This window comes from Xylaria bambusicola (assembly GCF_022495145.1).
Source record: "Xylaria bambusicola strain CBS 139988 unplaced genomic scaffold F5B22scaffold_33, whole genome shotgun sequence".
Lineage (NCBI taxonomy): Eukaryota > Fungi > Ascomycota > Sordariomycetes > Xylariales > Xylariaceae > Xylaria > Xylaria bambusicola.
In genome coordinates, this window is record NW_025953586.1 from 212,561 (window position 1) to 231,509 (window position 18,949).

Below are 18,949 nucleotides of genomic sequence, written 5' to 3' on the forward strand. Positions count from 1 at the left end.
TATAATTGTACATTCTCATCATCAATCCCATCAATTCGATATGTAGTTCTCCCCATGCGAGGGGCATCATTCTATTCGTTCAATTCCTTACCTTTTCTAGGTGTTTATGTTATGTTATGTCATTCTTTTCATTTAAATTTAACAAGGCCCTGAGAACAAGATACATCGGAATGGATAATACTCGAACATCGTGACCCTCATCTCATTTAAACCTCAGAATCTCTCATGAACCCGGCTAGTATCAATCATGTCATCGAGAGCATCTTCGCCCACGTCCGAGATGCCGCCGCTGCAGCCTAGCCTTCCTCAGCGGATGACCTCGTCTCTGGTCATGGGAGTAACAGCAGGGCTATCACGGCTCTTCATATACGGTCTCAATTCAGTCGAAGTTACGGGGCTAGAGAGATTTCTTGATATTCTAGACAAGCGCAAAGATGTTGACAAGAGGCAGAGAGGTCTTATTACGGGTAAGCCTCATGCACACTTCAATTGCGCTTCAGTATTAGCCAGCCGGCCAGCTAGCGACTAACATCAAGTCTCACTCAGTCTGCAACCATGTGAGCGTGTACGTTGCTGGTAGTTTCATGCGTCTATTATTTATCCAACAAGATTAGAGCCCTGACGAGTTTATACGGGTCACCAGTTTTGATGATCCCATAATGTGGGGAGTCCTGCCTTTTGCCTTCCACTTCAATCCTTCCAACCACCGATGGAGTTTGGGTGCTCATGATATATGTTTTAAGAACGCGTAAGATACCCCTCCCCTTATAGCTCGCTCTACCATTCACCTCATGACTTGTAATTCGGCTGACCCTCTCGCCGCAGCTTTCTAAATGCATTTTTTTCTGCTGGCCAAGTGTTACCTACATATCGGCTTCAACACTCGCCCCATGGTGGACTATTTCAACCCACCGTGCCGCAGGCCATCAAACTATTATCGTCCCGACCCTTCTTGCAACCGGGCACCTCAGGCAAAGCGCTAGAGGATGAAACGAGCATTTCGGGCCTACCCCCAATCTACACACAGAACCGATACAGCTGGGTTCACGTCTTCCCTGAAGCATGTGTCCATCAACACCCGAAGATGTTCATGCGATACTTCAAGTGGGGGGTGTCGCGCATGATCCTAGAAAGCGAGCCCATGCCCGACGTCCTACCCATCTTCATCGACGGCACGCAGCACATGATGTCTGAGAACAGGGAGTGGCCGCGCTTTCTTCCCCGCTTCGGCGTCAAGTTCAGAGTTGCATTCGGCGAGCCCGTCGACACGCAGAAGATCTTCGGAGATGTACGTGCTCGATGGCAGGAATTGGTGCGGCGAGAGCAGTCAAAATCTCAGGTGCCGCAGGCCCTAGGGGAACTTCCGGATGAACTCAAATACGGCGACGAGGCCGTGAAACTAAGGATCGAAGTCGCTAGGAGAGTGCGGGACGAAGTCTTGAAGGTCCGCGCCAGTTTAAATTATCCGGATGAGGAACCTCGCGAACTTGAGCTAGCCGAGACGTGGAGGGGGGAACCTGGGAAGGATAGATTCAAGAGTAATGTCGATGCCAGTCTAGTGAACAAGAGGCAGTGATTACATGACTATAGGGTATTAAAATTTTGTTGAGTGATACCTCGAGAAGACGTATTAGGATGACCTAGGGCGACTCGTATGATAGCGATCTTCAAGATATGTGCGCATCCAGTAGGATTGCTTTGGGTTAGGGAATAAAGAAGGGGAAAACACAGCATACAAGAAATTCGAGAATTAAAACCCTTCCGCTTGCAACCTGTAAATGCAATAGGTAAAAAGAAAAAAAGTCTACAACATGCCCAAGTCATTACCATAACGCCTCTCCCGTTTGCTGGCTCTCTTCATTCACGCATGAATCGCCTTGGTCCACCAAAGAACACCCTTTTCAGACAATTACCATCCAGCTAACTTAACCCCACCCTTGACGCTAAACAACAAGGTCTCATGTTGTACGCCCCTTTCGTCAGATTCAATGTACGACGCTGTTACTTTAGAAAACAGGCCTCCCTAAGTGGTTTGGTTTCCAGAAAGACTAATAGCCCGTATCATATGAACCTTGAGGGGGGACAGCCTGCGGTACGTAGCCCCTAGCTTGCGGGTGTATGGCTGGCTGCTGTTGCTGTTGCTGTTGCTGCTGTTGTTGCATTTGATGCTGTTGCATGAGTAGGTCAGAAAACCAGGGGTGCTGCAATGCCTCGTGGGCACTGATTCTGTTTTCGGGGCGAAGAACAAGCATCCGACTCAGAAGATCGATACCAAGATGATCGATCTGGGGCAAGATTACTCGGAGGTCCTGGGTTGCGTATAGCTGGAAGGTGGGCTTATATTCGGGAAAGTTGGTGATCCCGGGCCACGTGCGTTCGGTAGGGGTACCCATGATGCGGAAGATGCGAATAATCTGGTCCTCGTTGGTTGTGCCGGGGAAGAGAGGTCGGCCCGTGTACATCTCAGCCATGATACACCCGGCAGACCATATATCAATACTGGTATTATATGTCCTACTACCCAGCAAGACGTCAGGGGCGCGATACCATAAGGTCACTACCTCGTTGGAGAAAGTGTTGACGGGAATGCCAAAAGCACGCGCTAGACCGAAATCTCCCAGCTTCAGGGCGCCTTTCCCGTTGATGAGAAGATTCTGAGGTTTCAAATCTCGATGCAGAACCCGGTTCTGGTGGCAAAAGTCAATGCCCTTGAGGAGCTGATACATGAAGGACTTGATAGTCAGAGGCTTTAGTGCACCTCGTTCGCCGTGGGTGTCCATGTATTTTTTCAGATCGCCGTCCATGAACTCGAAGACGAGCATGAGTTTGTTCTCAGTGTGGATGACATCGTGAAGAGCTACGATATTCTCGTGCTTCAGTTCCTTCATGAGGGAAATCTCACGGATGGCGGTGGAAGGCGTGCCCTCCTCTGAGTCGAGGTGGATTTCCTTGAGGGCAACTAGCTCGCCGGTCTGTCGGTTGCGACCTTTAAACACCTAGCAAGATATAAAAACGTCAGACTGGCTAGACTAGAGGGACAACGAAGCGGACAATCATAGAGACGACGGATATTGAAGAAGACGTACGGTGGCGTAGGTGCCTTCTCCCAGCTTCTCGAGCTGCTGAAACGAGCTCGGGTGTCGCTTGGTGTCCATTTTGACGAATGAGTTATCTGAAAGATGTATACAAGCGAGGATGTCGACTTCTGTCGGACGATAGCAGGAAGCTCGCCCTTGGCCTTCTGGGAGGTGTAATGGGGGTGAATCTTGGGTTTACTGATAACTGCAGGTGGGCATCAGAAGAAGTGAAGAGGACACAGGTTACGGCACGCGGTTTCTGCCAAAGAAGAAAAGAGTAGACTAGACTGATCTGGGCACCAATATTTTCGAAGGTGACGGCACACACGGCACACACAGCACAGGACGTTGGAGATTTGGTATGTTGCTCAGGTGTATCTGGCTCCTGGCCCTGGCGTGCAGTCTGGATTGACTTTGAAGGGAGGGGCAATGCCAAAACCATCCCAATATGCGAGTAGCGCGCGTCTACTTAGTGGGAGTACCTAGATGTTGTATCAGTACCTAAAGTACCTACTTGTGGATATATAGCTACATAGGGTACTTATGGGCAACATCCTGGAGGCGTAGTTGCAACAGATTTGCCACTTCAAGACCAGAGTCGGGCGAGAGTATCGGCTAATATACATATGTGTATATACACATACAGTATTCCACAGTCCTCTACATATGTAGGCATTACCGGCAGTCATCTCAGTCCCTGTTTCTGCTACTTTACATGTACCTTCAGGAGAACGAACGTATGTCAGGAACTGGGCTAGCGCTAGGTGTCTTAAACAGTGCTGATGCGGGGTCTCTGGCCCTTTCCCCACCCTCTCTATCTAGGTACTTACCTCCCCTCCTTCTCTCCTTACCACGGGATCCTTACGTATCAGAATCCCTGGTTTCTACAACATGTCCATTGTGTATCCGGATTCCATCATACGTTAAGCATATGTCCCGTACTTAAATCCATCGCTTGCTTCATGGCGCAAGCCAGCACTTGAAGTTCTGCTCTTACTTAAGCCGAAGCTTACTTCTTCGTTTGGACCCTGATCAGGTCATGATAACCGGATACTTGACTTTACCAGTAGCTAGTCTACCCGCTTGATCATTAAATGTGTTCCATCGTCCCATCATCCCTTCACCCTACCCGGGGCTTACTATCGTCGCACATCACCTAGTTATCCCAGACCGTCTTTGCTAGTTCTTAATATATATATACAACTCTCACGTCGCCCATGGGATACACACCTGCGCTGCGCCAGATACATATACCTTCTCCCTCCCCTATTCCGCTATGCGGCCGCTACACGGCGACGACGCATGGGCCGCCAGCCAGCGACACCGGGATTTCCATCTAACTGCTCCCTCAGCACCAAACAGTCACATGTCTCTCTTCATTACAGACGAGGCCTCGCTTGATTCCCACCGGGACCGGCCAGCAGCCCCGTCCCACTCCCGCGACTCCAGTAAGGTTACTGAGCCGTCCCGATCAAGCAATCGAGACCATGCGCGAGACGACGAACCCTCGTTCTCTCCGTCCTCGAAAGTTTCTCTCTTTTCTCAGAGCCCTGCCTCGCTCCCATCACAGATTCAGTCGTTGCCCGTATCGCGCCCGATCACACCTCTCACGCTCGGCCCATCTTGTATGGGCTCTGCCGACAGTAGTGCCTCATCGCGCAGAAACTCATTCGCTAGCTCGTTCTCAGATCATGTCATCAATTCCGACCACGAGTCTGCCGGCGAGCAGGCCTCCGCCCCAGCTATGTTAGACAGCGGCAGCGCTCCGCAGCTCGTCATGCCCAGTATCATGATGCCGAGCCGTCGTCCTTTCACCGAGACTGGCAAGAACCTCGGCCGGTTGAAGATTCTTCTTGCCGGTGAATCTGGTATGCATCACAACTCCCTGCAGCTATATCTCTTCTAATCCCCATTCTTCCAGGCGTTGGTAAGACATCCCTGTTGAAAGCGATCGTCCAGACATGTGATCATATCGTACATGTCGACCCAATTCCCCCAACCGTTGATAATAATAAAACCTCGCGACCGGGGATGGCCACGTCAAAAAGAAAACAGCGTACATCAACGACCTCTATCTCTGAAATCTATGCCAGCACTAGACCTTACCCCGAATGGTGGCAAGAGTCAGACGCTCCTAGTGTGTCTCACAAGCGGAAGAGACTAGGAGACAATGTACTAGAACGTAATATTTGCTTTGTCGATACCCCAGGATATGGTCGTGGATCATCGGTATGTTTCTCGCCTGTCGTTCCGGAGACTAAGCACTGACTCGTTCAGGCCATGGAGACGATCATGACATGCGTTGACTACATCGAATCGCACCTGAACAAAGTGTCATCAGATGACTTGAGTGATTCCGACTTAGTTAGTATGCTGGGAGGAGGTGGAGGATGTCAAGTAGATGCTGTGCTCTATCTCATCTCACACAGTAAGTTGTTGAATTCGCTAAGGTAACGAGAAGAGGGTCTAACTGGCGCCAAAGCACTGAAACCGGCCGACCTGGAATATATTCGCCGCTTGACAACTCTGACAAACGTCATCCCCGTTCTGACGCGGGCGGAGTCATTCTCCGAGGAACAAGCTGCAGCGCAAAAGCAGGTGATAGCTGGGCAGCTCCGAGACGCTGGCATCAAATCATTCGCTTTCACACCTTCAGCGGCCCAGGAGAAACGGACATCTTCCGCACCGTCGATTCCCTACACTGCCTCTAGTGCGACGGTGCCTGACCATGATCTTATGGACGCCAGTCTTTTGATGAGCCCTGATTACGTCCAGCCACTAATACCAACAGATCTCACATTCCTTGTCAACAAGATTTTCAGTCTCGATGGAGCCTCATGGCTTCGACATTCAGCAGCCAAGAAGTACCTACAGTGGCGGGAACAAACGCCACACCAGCCCCGTCACCTGTACAGACCTCTCGCGTCCCCTGCTGCCGGGTCGGATCCTTCAATGGCTTTGCAGCAACTATCTCTATCGCTTGCTATACGTCCCGGAGCACAGCAGCAAAACGATAGGACGGCGCAGCTTCAAATGGCGGACTGGGCTGCCGACCTACAACACACCTTGGCAAGTGAGAGGTTACGTTACGAGACTCTTGCCCGTGGCGAGCGAGCGGTCTGGCTCACCGAGAGGCTACACGAATGTGTGCAAGACGGCACTTTGGTGACGAGGAATGGGTCGAGGGAGGTGCGCACTAGGGGACGGAAAGGTGCAGGAGCTGGCCGGCACGCAGCGTCGTCGAAAACTCAGCGACACCAGGACCCGTTGGGCTTGCTTCAAGTGGCAGCCGACCTGAAGGCTAAGAGCTGGATGGCGGTGGAAGTATTGGGTAGTTTAGGGATGGTGGGTCTACTGGTGTGGGTATCGCGGCATGGTTGGCCGATGAAAGCCTTGGAGTTAGCAGATGGATGGGTTTAAAGGTCGAAGAGGTGATGCAAGAAGGGGTTTTCCTTTCCGTTTCCTGTTTCTTTCCCCCTCCATATATCTCTTCTCCTTCCTCCCCTTGGTTATACCTCTTCTCCGTTCATCACATCAGGGTGGCTAGAAGAGCTCGGAATACTTTGTACAGCCCAATTATACCATATATAGCGTTGAAGGGGCATTGGATTCTGGCGTTGGGTGTATATATAAACTCAACCTTGTTTCCCTTGATATGGGAATTGACACCGTAGTTGTAGTGTAGGGCATTGCTGGGTAGTGGTTAGTCAGTGTAGCTGTTATCGAAGAATTTTGAAAGGAAGGCGGGATTGATTAAATATTATCACCTTTCTCATTCTTCACTCAATCGCAGGTTGTTGTGTAATTGAGGTATCATGCGTAACCTAGCATATTTAACCCATAGGAACTTATCTACTATACAATACCTACATAAGTATACTACCTACCGGCCGGTACATAGCTCCGTTCAACCCATATGCAGTTTATATCGTAATCTTCTGGAAGTAGGTAGTTTCTACATTTATATGACTTATATGAGTAGATACGTACATACAAGTACCGACACGCTAACGGTAGTGGCAAGCCAGTACCTACTGTAATAATGGGGGCGGCGGTACCCCATCAGAGCCCCATGCATCCATCCAGCTACCTTACATAGGTACAAGTTACATGTATGTACCTAGGTAGGTAAGTACAAAAGTACACAGTGTCACCTCTATTTTCACCTGGGTATTTACTATTTAGGTGATTGAATTCTGAGATGCATACTTAGCAACATTTCATAAACTGCGCCAGAGGTAGATCGTGTCTGGTGCGCCTCTCACGCTCGCAAGTTAGACCAGACAGACAAAGAGCACAACCACGCCAGCCAGCCGCCTCCCTTACCTGGTCTCCTCCTTCTCCTCCCGTCGCCTCCCGTCGCCTCTGCCTCCATTGCACGACAACGACATCCTCCGTACCCGCCGCATCGACAGCTATTGTGCCGCAACTGCGTGGCTGCCTCTTGGTCTCGTGGCTGGCCGAGACCGCGTCTCTGTCGACTTGAATCGAACCCGGCACCGCCAACGAACCCACTGTCCTTACCATCACCAAGTTCACCGAACAAGGAATACACGGATTACGGTATCTACGATACGGCGACACCTTTGAGTGACATGGCATTCTTTCCATCGTAGCGCTCTTCTTTTTTATTCACATCATCTTCTTCATGCTTACTGTCAACCCATCCCTCAACTAATCGGTCCAGCCCGCCCGTCTGTTCATCCAGCCACTACGCAACCGAAGCAAATCATCCATAGGCCATTTCTCTGATTATTCTGATTACTTCCTTTTTGTTTGGCTTGCTGCTCCCTCCTTACCACCCTCTTACTGTCATTGTACCTGTCCTGTTAGTATACTTGTTGCCATCACCTCTTCGGGGACCAACTAGTACCTGCGGTTGCGATCCAGTCGCGCGCCTCAATGGACACCATGGAAAAGACCTGGGGCATCACGGGGCCCATATCCTCGGCCCTTCCCACCCCTGCCGAGACTCAGGCTACTACCCAACTCCTCGAGGAGCTAAGACGACAGAACACGTTCGAAACTGCCTCCGAATCCAAGAAAAGGTGAGTAGATACCTCTCACGTCTTCGTCCTCGGTAAATCGTGTAGTGAAACGTCCCCGGCTGACAATGGTCACCCGTCATCTAGAGAGAACGTAGTTAATGATCTGCAACGCATTGCCGACGAATTTGTTCGCAAGGTTGCTCGAGCCAAAGAGCCACACAACGAAGTCCTCATCCGAGATGCGCGAGGTGAGGTCTTCACGTACGGCAGTTTCTGTTTAGGTGTCTACGGCCCGGGCTCCGATATCGACACCCTCGTCACGGCTCCTCGCTATGTCACCCGCGATGACTACTTCAAGTACTTCCCCGATCTGCTCCAGGAAATGGCACCGCCCAACGCCATCACTGGCCTCACTGCTGTCGAAGAGGCTTTCGTTCCTATCATCAAGTTCGAGTACTGGGGCATCAGCATCGACCTCATTTTTTCCAGGATCGCCACCCTAACCCAGTTTCCACCACATGGGCAGTTACAACTAACCAGCAATGAGTACTTGCGTGGCCTAGATGATCGAGAGCTGAGATCTCTCAACGGAACTCGTGTCACCAAGGAAATTCTCAATCTCGTCCCAGAACAAAGCACGTTTCGAACAGCTCTACGTGCTATCAAGCTGTGGGCCCAGCGTCGTGCCATCTACGCGAATATCATCGGCTTTCCTGGTGGTGTAGTATGGGCCATGATGGTGGCTCGCGTCTGTCAACTCTATCCTAGAGCTACGAGTGCCACCATTGTCGCCAAGTTCTTCTCCATCATGAAGAACTGGCCGTGGCCCATGCCTGTACAGCTTAAAAAATCGGAGGACGGCCCACTAAACGTCCGTGTTTGGAACCCAAAGGTCAGACTATGCAGCTCACAAACGCCGCCGCTATTCTTGTCAATCCTTACTGACATACCTACAGGTTTATAAGAGCGACAGTTTTCACTTGATGCCTGTCATCACACCTGCCTACCCTCAGATGTGTGCTACTTTTAATATTACGAAGTCCACCAAGGCTATAATACAACGGGAACTTGAACGCGGCGTTGAGCTTGCTGACAAGATATTAACATCGCAGCTTTTATGGAAAGACTTATTCGTGAAGCACACCTTTTTCACCCAAGATCACAAATACTATCTTGCGGTCATTGCCACGAGCACTACCAAGGAAGCCCACAAAACCTGGTCCGGTTTCGTTGAATCTAAAGTCCGCATTTTAGTCGGCGAGCTAGAACGCCATCCTTCGGTTGCCATAGCTCGTCCATTTAATAAGGGATTCGAACGGCAACACCTCACGAAGAGTGATGAAGAGAGCACACAGGTAAAAAATGGCAGTCTGCTCTACGTGACCAAGGACGAAGAAGACTCTGCCGATAGCGCTGTATCTAAGGGGGAAAATGGTACCGATAGTGATGCTAACACACATGATTCAAAAGCTAAAACCGAGGAGGCCGCCGAGCCAGGGAGGACGTATACCACAACTCACTATATTGGCCTGGAGCTTGCCGAAGGTATGTGCTGTGCCCGCTTGGCTTCCTGGCTTCCGGAAAACAAATGATGCCCTTGATTCTTGACAGGAATTCCTAATCCGCGCTTTGATGACTTGCCAGGTGCCAAATCTCTAGACTTATCCTACCATGTCAACACGTTCAAGCAGATGTGCAGCGAGTGGGAAAAATATTCCGCCGAGCTAAACCACTTGAGCGTACAGCACGTGAAGAAGTGAGTCGGTTCATGCTTGTGAGGGAGCAAGTTGCTGAAGCGGCTTTAGTATCAACCTACCTGAGGATGTGTTTGAACCCGGCGAGATTCGCCCTGCTCGGCCACTTAAGAAACCGGTCGCGAATGGCACGGCCCCAATCACTCAGAGGAAGCGCAATGCGCCCACCGAAGTATGTAGGATGAATGGGGGGTGTCAGATAAGACGTGTCAACCCCTGCCGGACAGTCGAGGGCGATGACCGACAACCCTATGAGAAAATTGCTGACCTGCATTCCAGGGCCAACCTCCACCGCCGAAACGACAACAATCTTCTGCTGCTGCTGCTGCCGGCTGAGACAACATATAAGCCACCTGTATGCTTAGCATTGTATTTCTTTTTGGGGCAATATGTCCAAGGCATCCAAGATCAGTCCTTTTCCATTGTGTCTAGACTAACCTCACAGTAATCTTTCGATTTATGAGTCTTGAGCCTAGCGCTCTGTCCTTTTTCGTCGAAAACTCGACTACGTCCTAGTATCAAACGAGTTTCGAATAGCAAGTTAGTGTGGTGAATTGCCCACCGAAATTTTGACAACTACGCTTCTGCCTTGGAGACACAGCAAACCCAAGGAGGATACCAAAAAAAGAATAATAATATGAACACACCGAAGTCCGCATAAATTGATTGTGGGTTATAACGACTGACTGGCTGATTTGCTTAGTCGACGAAGTAGAGGTTCTACTACATTCAGGATGACAAAAAAAACAAGGAAAGGGCTGGTATTATTAGTAATCAGCGAGCCGACATCGAGATATCGGAAAGGCACGACCAACAAACCAACCATTACCGGCTCCTCTCTCTTTCTTTTCCCCCCTTTCTTCCCCCTTTCCACTCTTTTCTTCTTTCTCTTTCTCCTTTTTGTAGACTGTAGAGTGCAAGTTGACTTGACTCGACGCACACGCACACACAACAATATTTTCGAAAGGGATCAATCGCATCAGAAACGCAGGGAAACTTTTACTTACTTTACTCGTATATGGGAGTATAGAGATGGGGTGTTGGAAGGGGAAAGGGAAAGGGAAAGGAATTGATTGTTTTGATTTGAAGGAAGAAAAGAAGGGGAGAAAGGAAAGAGGGAGGCAGGTGTATCTAGAGGGCAAAAAACAAACGACAAACAGCAAACTCAGATATACAGAAACACAAACAATCAATAAAATTTTGCATTTCGAAAGGGGGGGCGATTTTTCGATCCCCCTCTTTCGGCACTTTTTATGAAGCATATATTTTATCTTATCTTTCCTTGTTTATCATATAGGGGATGGGAGAGCTGGAATTAGAGAGGGGGGGGGTAGGGTGAGATGGTGAGAAGTGAGGTGATTGTGTTTATTTTCTTTTTCAGCTTTGGAAGATGAGATGAGATGAGACGAGATGGGGAGAGGAGAGGAGAGGAGAGAATTGCTTGCCTGCTTGTTTGCTGTGATATAAATGGTGTTATGCTTGATGAGATTAACTATGAATTTACTATACTAACCTTAACTTTAACTTCGATTTTTAACTTCGAATCTTATGATAGAATATATTGAATACACACACACACATACATACATACTGAGAGAGAGAGCGCGCAATGGAAAGCAATGTAGACATACATCATACCTATAAGTTATGGTTATACAATGCAAGGCATACATATTATATACATGTTGACATGACATATATATATATATATATATATATATATATAATTACTTCATGAATACCTATGTAGATATGAAGCACTCTCCTATCCTATCCTATCCTCTCATATCCCCAGCTCAGCTAAGCTAGCTCGAATATATTCGAATGCACCCATGATCACCTATTACTTTTCTCTCCTCTTCCATATTCCCCCCTCTCCCCTTTTCATTTCTTGTATATATCATCATCTCCTTCCCGCCGTTATCCAAGTCCATACTAAATCAATGGCCTTTTACCACCATTATAAGAATCTACACATAGCTTACAAGCATCACATTCACTACTTACTAACTTGCACTCGATCAGAATATATAAAGTAGATGATTAACCTTTTCTTTTTCTTTCTTTCTTTCATTCAGATGTTTTTTTTTTTATAGAGAGAGAGAAAAGATCTTCACGAGAACATTCTCTCAAGAAAGACAAGCGCTATTTGCTAAAGTCTGCTATGCATATATGCTCCTTGATGCTTTGTTCCCGCTTTAACCAACCAACCAGCCGCACTTTGCCGACCCCCTAGTCCTGTTCTATTGAGTTGAACCAAGCCATGCCAGCCAGCACTTCCCTTCCCAAGATGACAAGACCCAGATAAGTAATTGGCGCTATAAAGGGTAAAGGGCGAAAAGACAATTGGCTGTGAAAGCCATTTTTACTTTGGGCGTACATGGCTTCTCTTTGAGTGTGACCCGCAAGATATATCTTCCTCCTGTCATATTCATACATTCATGTGATTTCGGTGAAAAGAGAGGGCCGATCGTAAGTACAAAGCAGTAACGCCGCTCCTCTCTACATGTTCGATTCTCGTAAATTCATGGGTTTACATGTTGATGTCCCAGATCCGAATTGGCTATTACGGGTTGCCAGGAAATCTCCGAGAAAGCTCGGTGTCTGTAAAGGCACCCTAAGAAACAAGGCCAAGTCAACTTTGAACAGGTCTGAAAACATTCAACCACGACTTCTCCTTCCCCCCTTTCGTGGTTTTGGTGGAGGCGGTGGCTCGCTATGGAGATGTCCAAGCTCTTCTGTCGCCATTGTGTTGGTCCAATCGAGACAGCGGAAGTGTATTGGTTCTGAATTGGCCTGGGCCTTTGTTCGGGTACTCATGCGCTTGGATTCCTCCTTCTTTTCCGGCTCTTTCTCATTGCCCTCACCCTCTTGAGAGCTGATATACTGAGTTCTGTTTTCCATGTTCGCCACAATTTTGTCTTTATAAAGAAGTAACTCCTTGCGTAGCTTGAGCTCGTTAAATCCACGCGGATCTAGCCAATTCAGTAGCGAGTCCAACTGACTAGGTTCAGAGTAGTATCCCCATTGCCGCGCATTGAACACACTGGTACGTCCTTCTTCAAGCTTCTTTCTTTCCGGTACTGTCATCTTAAATTTGGCCTTGTATTCATCTTGAAGCTGAGCTGGCATATCGATGTACCCCTCGCGTTCCATATCGTCCGGACCTTGAACCCAGATAGACCCGTTTGCATAGCCGGCGTGGGCGGTTGAACTGTTGGGTAAGCCAGCATACGGCATGCCGTTCCGTTCAAACCAGTAATATCGATTCCAAAATCGATCCTTGCCCAAAACGCGAGTTCTTCCGCAATCGGCCTCACGCAGGTCATTATCAATGACGGCAATCTCGTCTTCACAGGTTTTTATATAGTCTTCCTTCTTCCGAATATCTTTCAAGAGCTTCACGAATTGTTTCGACTGCTTTGGAACCTTGGCCGCCAACTCAGCTTCTCTCTTACGTTCCAGCTCCTCGCGCTTTCGTTGGCGTTCTGCTGCGCGGTCTCCGCCACGTCTAAGGTGACGGCGGGCTCGGCCATCATCGTCGCTATCATTCCCATCCTCGCTAGGGTCATCAGGTGAATCATAATTCCCTGTCATCTTCACATCCCCGTTAGTTTTGGCAGCGTTAGCACTGTCAGGGGTCGGCGATGGTGGCATGTTCTCTGGTAGTAGAATTTTCCGCTGTTCATGGAGCACCTTGAGATCCTCCAGCCTGTACAACCGGTTAGTAGCCCACATGGGCGAGGCGGGGGACAGCAATTTTGCCAAGGAACGTACGCTTGTTTCCGATTGCGCTGCCATTCAATCTTCTCTTTCCGATATCCAGTCATGGTCTCGGCGCAATCATCCATATACCCCCTAACGGCCTTGGTCTCCATTGTAAGCATGCAGAGAATTTGTAGAATAGATATGCGAAGGTTGAAATCAAGATCTGAGTACTGGTCGCGGACAAGCTCTACACTGGGCTCTTCGTCCGGTGGTACTAGCTCCGCGAGTAACTCTTCACAGGCCTCCGTCTGCCGAGGGTTCTTTGAGAGTTGATGCAGAAGCCCAACAATAATCATCTCCCAGCCACCATGTGAGAAATTGCGCTGCTTGAGTTCTTCAATCCAGTTGAAATCCGCCAGGACTTCAGGGGCGCGATGTTTCACGGTGACCTCAGGTGTCTTCTCCCTCTCGGCCGCTTCCGCCTCGGCTCTAAGTCGCTCTGCTTCCAACTTTGCGAGGCTGCTTCTTGTGGCCCGTCCGGCTGGTTTCGGTTCAGGCTCTGGCTCGGGTGTCGGTAAGGTACTTTCGTCTTCATCCTCCTCCTCTTCCTCATCGTCCAATTCAGGCAGGTTCACTAATAGCTTGCCGCCGTCGGCCTCAGAGCTGACAATCTGCTTGAGAACCGCACAATGAATCTCGGTGAAAAGCTCGCACTGAGTGTCATTGTTGAAAACTTCCAGACCTTGTATAAAATCGTCAAAAGTAAAGGAGTCGAGTTTGAATATCTCGCAGTACACATTCAAAGTGTCCCATGTCTCTAATAAGGGCCCAACAGACTTCATCTGTATTTTCTCGTTTTGCGCGCCACTGTCTACGACACCTTCTGGCGGATCTCCACACAAAAATTTCAGTGGCGGCCGTACATAGTCGTCACGGGGCGGAAGTTGTAGGTCTTCAATTGGATATTTTGGCGGAGGTGGTGGAGGCGGTGGCGGTTCGGGTTGAGGGAACGCAACAGGGGGAGGGGCACTCTGCCGAAAGGGAACCGGAAAATGGAAAGGTTGGTCGCCAGGGACTGGAGGCAATGGTCCATGATCGTGATCGAGAAAGATATTTGGACTATGCCTGACCTGTGCTCCAGGGTGCTCGTGTTGCTGGGCCCTCTGGATCTTGTGGGGTTTTGGAGCAGGTTTGAGCTCTGGTAACCGCGTCGGACCTACACTATGGAATGCGCCATTCGTTCCATTTACATCATGTGAGCCATTGATGGGCTGTAGGGCGCGTTTCTGCGCTTGCTGTTGCTTGCGCTCAAGTAGTTTGTTGTCATATCGCAGATGAGGAGGAACCCGAGTGTCAATGTGGTATTGAGCGGCAACATCGTGCTTAACAAGCCAAGGCGCCCCATTCCAAGCTTCTCGCGTGACTGTCTTTTTAATGAAGGAGCGTAGAACCGATTTCGTAAATATCTTCCTATCTCGGAATATGTGTTCGCTATCGACAACAGCTTCCTCGTCGGGTCGTCCGTCAATACTTGTAGAATATCGTGAATAAGGTTGCGTTAACGTCCCATCGGGCAAAACCTTGCTCCCCAGTCGTGCTTTATCTCGGACGGTACCTGTCAGGCGTTCCCCAGTCACAAGCTGTATCGTTACCGCCTCGCCTGGGTAGTAATCGGCTTTGAACTCTTCGTAGATCATGTCAACGAGGGTGTCAATTCGCGAGATGGTTTGAAACTGCACCCGGCGAAGGACCGGGCCTTTGAGTGCTTCGGGGAATGCTTGATCGACTTCTTGTGCGCCAGCGAGCTACCCATTTGATTAGAGGCTGGTCCCAATGGTTCGCGAAAAGAAACATTAAGACTCACCTCACTTTTGAGGGCTTCGAAAAATGTTAGGCCGGAGTGGCCAGTTATTTGACAGATAAATCGCGGCTGAATTTTGGTTAGAATATGCCCAACCCATGTTATACACCAAAGAGAGGGAAATGGCAGATATTGAAGCCGCCTATGAGCACAAACCTGGCTATAAAAGTCAATTCTGCAAATCAGGACTGTTAGCACGTAGGTAGTACGCAATAGACCGAAACCGGAGTTTAATCAAACCTACCGGCCTAAATACTCTTCATAAGTCGAGAACACTTCACCAGTCTGAGGAACATGCCAGACCTAAAGCGACGAGTGCATTAGTCTATAAGAGTTGGAAACAGATTTGCGTAACAAGCAAGCGGTACATACCTCTGTAGATTCATCGTTCATTTGTGGCGGCTGTATGAACTGCACGGGTTTTCGTTTGAAGAGAACCTATCAAGGTAAGCCTCGGCGCATGACACAGTCTTGACAATCTCTCGTGGCCTTACCATGATGCTGGTGGTGAGGGCGCGCAAGTGCAAGTCTTGCGCGTTAGTGGTAGGGGAAAGGAAGATCTACAAGACTTCATGTCAGTCCCTGACATGGTAGTTTTGAGTTGTATAAGTGGGTTCCTGAAGCGGAAATGGCACGAAAAAAGCATGCCCAGCAAGAAAGACATGCAAGTGTAAAGAATTGGTGGCGGGATCCAAGAATAATTCAAGGATAGTGCGTGGAGCCACCGGGGGCCGTGACGATGCGCACTGGACATGGTCTGCCTCGGTCAATGGGCCGGGTTGGTAACGTACATGGTGCGAGGCTACGCAATTTATACCCAAGACGCGGTCCGAGGGGGTTGACGCGTTGAAGACATGGATATGAATATATTGAGCATGTGAAGTGGCACTGTAAATGGTAGCTATTCGAAGCTATGAGAACAGGGGCAGCGTGGCTACGATAGATATGTGCATGCAAGTAATAAAAAAATAAAATAAAAAAAGGTGAGGCTCCAATCAATAAGGAGGAGGGAGGGGGGTTTTAAAGACGAGCGGCCGAGATTAAGTGAGGGAGTAGTTGGCGTGGTAAGGGCAGACGGAGAGGTGAAGCCAGAGAAGAGGATGACGAGGAGTACAAGAGAAGGAGGAAGAGTAGAAGAAGGTTGACGAGGAGGAGGCGGCGGCGACGGCGGAAGAGGAGGACGGGGAGGAGGAGGAGGAGGAGGAGAAGGAGGACGAGGTAGGTTAGGTAGGTAGGTAGAGGTAGGCAGGTAGGTCTCGAGGTAGGTCGGCAGACACAGACTAGGTTAACTAATGAAAAGTCGAGGTGAGGCAGGTAGGGAAGGAGGGAGGTAGGTAGTGGCAGTGGTAGTGGTAGTGGTAGGTTTATGCAGCAAGTAAGTAGTAGCGCGTGTATAAGTAAGTAGCTCTTGAAAGTGGTTGCTAGTAGTTGCTTAACTAAATCCTCGACTAAATACCAAATAAGAATTGTATGGATACCCGCCATGTCAGGAAGTATACATACTTAGCCATGCATACTACTCTGTGTCTACCTACATCCATCCCACCTAACTACATAGGGATCCAGGGTTCATCCAAGCAATGCCAGTCCAAGCTCTGATTCGATCCAAGTAATTTTGAAGGCTTGGACTGAATTGCTAAATCTATAAATGGTATTGAAGAAATGCAGCTATCTTTCCCTTTCTCTATATACTACTACCTTCAAGTTAACATATAGCCAGGTCCCTTATTATAGGTAGGAAGAGGTTGATTATATAGATAGGTGTAAGTAAGTTAAACAGTAAAAGTAAACTGTTACTTGTAAGTTGCGGCAACCTTGATTTCATCCCATCCCATCCCATCCCATCTCTTACAATCAGCCAGGACTTCTCTTGCAGTTTGCAGTATTGACCGACCCGTCAGACTCTGCTGTAGACAGGACAGGACAGGGCAGGGCAGAAAGTAGACGCGAAGGCCAAGGGTCAAGTGAGTATGTTATGTATCTTCAGTATCTTCAGATACCTACCTGCCAAGCCGCCAAGGGCCCGGGGTCGACGGCGATTTGCCGACTGGTGAGTGGTCAACATGTGTTCCGACGGTGGGCCCGGCTGGCAGTTTCTTCGACGCTACCATCGTGGTGTTTATTATTTATGGGCATTGGCTGAGGTCCTGTCCTGCCCAGTCCTGTCCTGTCCTGATCCAGGTACTGGCACTCGCGCTCGCCATGTCGACAAGGTCGCAGGGTACCGCATGTGTGACCGTCTTTGCTGGTGCAACCCCAGTACCCGCCCCGGCAAGTCGAGGTACCGTCATGTACACGTACATCGTGGAGCTACTTACATACCTACTGTAGGTACCGTATTTGCTTTACTTAGTGTCCCTGTATTTTTGTGTTTTAAAAGATGGGGGGGGGGGCCTCGAAAGGGAAATCCACCCGCACCGCACGCGATGACAAGACAAGACCTTCTTCCTCCGACCGGGGGCAGGGGGGCGCCACCACCGTGTCTGCCCTACCTACCCCATCGTCATCGCCATGACCGTCTACCCGCTCGTCCTCGCGTCTGCCATGCACATTTTTATACTCGTTGCAATCGCCCGCGAGAGAACAACAAAACAAGCTATTATATGACCCCGTATCTCCCGTTTCGAGTCTTACTATCGTACTTCTTCCGCCGTGTCTGCCATCTCATCTAAACCTAGGTCTCACAGCCAGAGCTTTCCTCGACCACAACAACATGTTTCGCCACCAATCTCCCATGGTTATACAACCAAAACGGGTCCAACCCTGCACTTAAAATGTAGTGTATTGTTCTGTGTATGTTTTGGTGAGTTATTCGTGTCCGCCCGGCCGCGTTAGATCGGAATGCGTGGCCATGCGTTTCTATCGGCGTTTTGACCTCGAAACGTGTAAGTCGCCATGGAAGATCGATGGTGCCAAAAAAGAGGGGACCCAACCCCCAGTTGCTCTTTCAAGTGCAATATACACGATATTAGTTGGCCTGAACCTTGTTTGTTTGTATTCTTTCTTTTTTCTTTTCTCATTCCAAGTTATCGTTCCACGGTATGGTCACCCGCTAAATGGGAGGAAATGGGAGACTCGAGAGAGAGCGGGACCCAGCCGACCTATTTCAGGGCCGTGCTCCCTTCTTTTTTTTTACGGCCGCCACTAGGAACAGCCTACCATCTTCCTTACCAAACACTTGGGTATTATTAGCAAAATTATTTTGCTGTGCATTCCCTTGGTGAGAAATCGGTCACAAGTAGACGGTTGGTGAATAATTGGCTAGCCGGCTGATCTTGAATGAGGTAAGCCCTGTGTTTACTTCTAGGTACTATCTGCCGCTGAATCGAGAGTCCTACCTTCAGCACAGATTTCCTCCCAGTGCAGGTTGCATTACCATGTACCTAACGCAGATAATCAGAAAACACTCTCAAAAACTAGGCCGACTCTCTAATACCTCGCTGGGCCTATTGTACACCTAAACTAGGCTCTGCCGTTATGTCCAAATACGTAGAGACGCCGCTCTCCCGCAGAGCCTCAACTTGTGCAACACATACATAATTCATGGCCGCTCAATACAGA

The 18,949-nt window shown here is 49.1% G+C and overlaps 5 protein-coding genes across 5 annotated transcripts; 2 read left to right on the top strand and 3 right to left on the bottom strand.

The window, feature by feature from the left end:
* The first annotated feature begins 4 nt into the window (after nucleotides 1-4).
* Nucleotides 5-1,812, top strand: F5B22DRAFT_292834 (acyltransferase). The gene is made up of 4 exons (XM_047970435.1): nucleotides 5-467; nucleotides 547-565; nucleotides 644-748; nucleotides 826-1,812. Exons 1-4 carry the CDS (start codon nucleotides 248-250, stop codon nucleotides 1,574-1,576), a joined length of 1,095 nt encoding a protein of 364 aa, XP_047829063.1. The 5' UTR covers nucleotides 5-247; the 3' UTR covers nucleotides 1,577-1,812.
* Nucleotides 1,813-1,939: 127 nt separating this feature from the next.
* F5B22DRAFT_292883 (PHO system negative regulator) lies at nucleotides 1,940-3,448 on the bottom strand. The gene is made up of 2 exons (XM_047970436.1): nucleotides 3,087-3,448; nucleotides 1,940-2,996 (listed from the first exon to the last, which is right to left on the bottom strand). Exons 1-2 carry the CDS (start codon nucleotides 3,153-3,155, stop codon nucleotides 2,049-2,051), a joined length of 1,017 nt encoding a protein of 338 aa, XP_047829064.1. The 5' UTR covers nucleotides 3,156-3,448; the 3' UTR covers nucleotides 1,940-2,048.
* Nucleotides 3,449-4,353: 905 nt separating this feature from the next.
* Nucleotides 4,354-10,155, top strand: F5B22DRAFT_637584 (Poly(A) polymerase central domain-containing protein; the record flags this gene model as incomplete). Its single annotated transcript, XM_047977462.1, has 10 exons — nucleotides 4,354-4,945; nucleotides 4,999-5,306; nucleotides 5,355-5,505; nucleotides 5,560-6,422; nucleotides 7,968-8,125; nucleotides 8,210-8,957; nucleotides 9,022-9,610; nucleotides 9,710-9,821; nucleotides 9,871-9,991; nucleotides 10,099-10,155. 10 exons carry the CDS (start codon nucleotides 4,354-4,356, stop codon nucleotides 10,153-10,155), a joined length of 3,699 nt encoding a protein of 1,232 aa, XP_047829065.1.
* Nucleotides 10,156-10,371: 216 nt separating this feature from the next.
* Nucleotides 10,372-11,133, bottom strand: F5B22DRAFT_292964 (uncharacterized protein). The gene has a single exon (XM_047970437.1). The coding sequence runs from the start codon at nucleotides 11,079-11,081 to the stop codon at nucleotides 10,587-10,589; it is 495 nt and encodes a 164-aa protein (XP_047829066.1). The 5' UTR covers nucleotides 11,082-11,133; the 3' UTR covers nucleotides 10,372-10,586.
* A 1,236-nt stretch (nucleotides 11,134-12,369) lies between these two features.
* Nucleotides 12,370-16,262, bottom strand: F5B22DRAFT_293048 (ATP-utilizing chromatin assembly and remodelling N-terminal-domain-containing protein). The gene is made up of 7 exons (XM_047970438.1): nucleotides 16,180-16,262; nucleotides 15,883-15,948; nucleotides 15,761-15,826; nucleotides 15,633-15,691; nucleotides 15,392-15,563; nucleotides 13,597-15,332; nucleotides 12,370-13,531 (listed from the first exon to the last, which is right to left on the bottom strand). Exons 2-7 carry the CDS (start codon nucleotides 15,883-15,885, stop codon nucleotides 12,481-12,483), a joined length of 3,087 nt encoding a protein of 1,028 aa, XP_047829067.1. The 5' UTR covers nucleotides 15,886-15,948; nucleotides 16,180-16,262; the 3' UTR covers nucleotides 12,370-12,480.
* Nucleotides 16,263-18,949: the final 2,687 nt, after the last annotated feature.

Bases quoted from the DNA above. Each gene is read 5' to 3' on its own strand.
- F5B22DRAFT_292834 (XM_047970435.1), top strand. From the start codon at position 248: ATGTCATCGAGAGCATCTTCGCCCACGTCCGAGATGCCGCCGCTGCAG. The intron at 749-825 runs GTAAGATACCCC...CTCTCGCCGCAG, and splicing joins GATATATGTTTTAAGAACGC to CTTTCTAAATGCATTTTTTT.
- F5B22DRAFT_292883 (XM_047970436.1), bottom strand. From the start codon at position 3,155: ATGGACACCAAGCGACACCCGAGCTCGTTTCAGCAGCTCGAGAAGCTG. The intron at 2,997-3,086 runs GTACGTCTTCTT...ATATCTTGCTAG, and splicing joins GAGAAGGCACCTACGCCACC to GTGTTTAAAGGTCGCAACCG.
- F5B22DRAFT_292964 (XM_047970437.1), bottom strand. From the start codon at position 11,081: ATGCTTCATAAAAAGTGCCGAAAGAGGGGGATCGAAAAATCGCCCCCC.
- F5B22DRAFT_293048 (XM_047970438.1), bottom strand. The intron at 15,692-15,760 runs GTATGTACCGCT...TCGTCGCTTTAG, and splicing joins TGAACGATGAATCTACAGAG to GTCTGGCATGTTCCTCAGAC. The intron at 13,532-13,596 runs GTACGTTCCTTG...CCGGTTGTACAG, and splicing joins CAGCGCAATCGGAAACAAGC to GCTGGAGGATCTCAAGGTGC.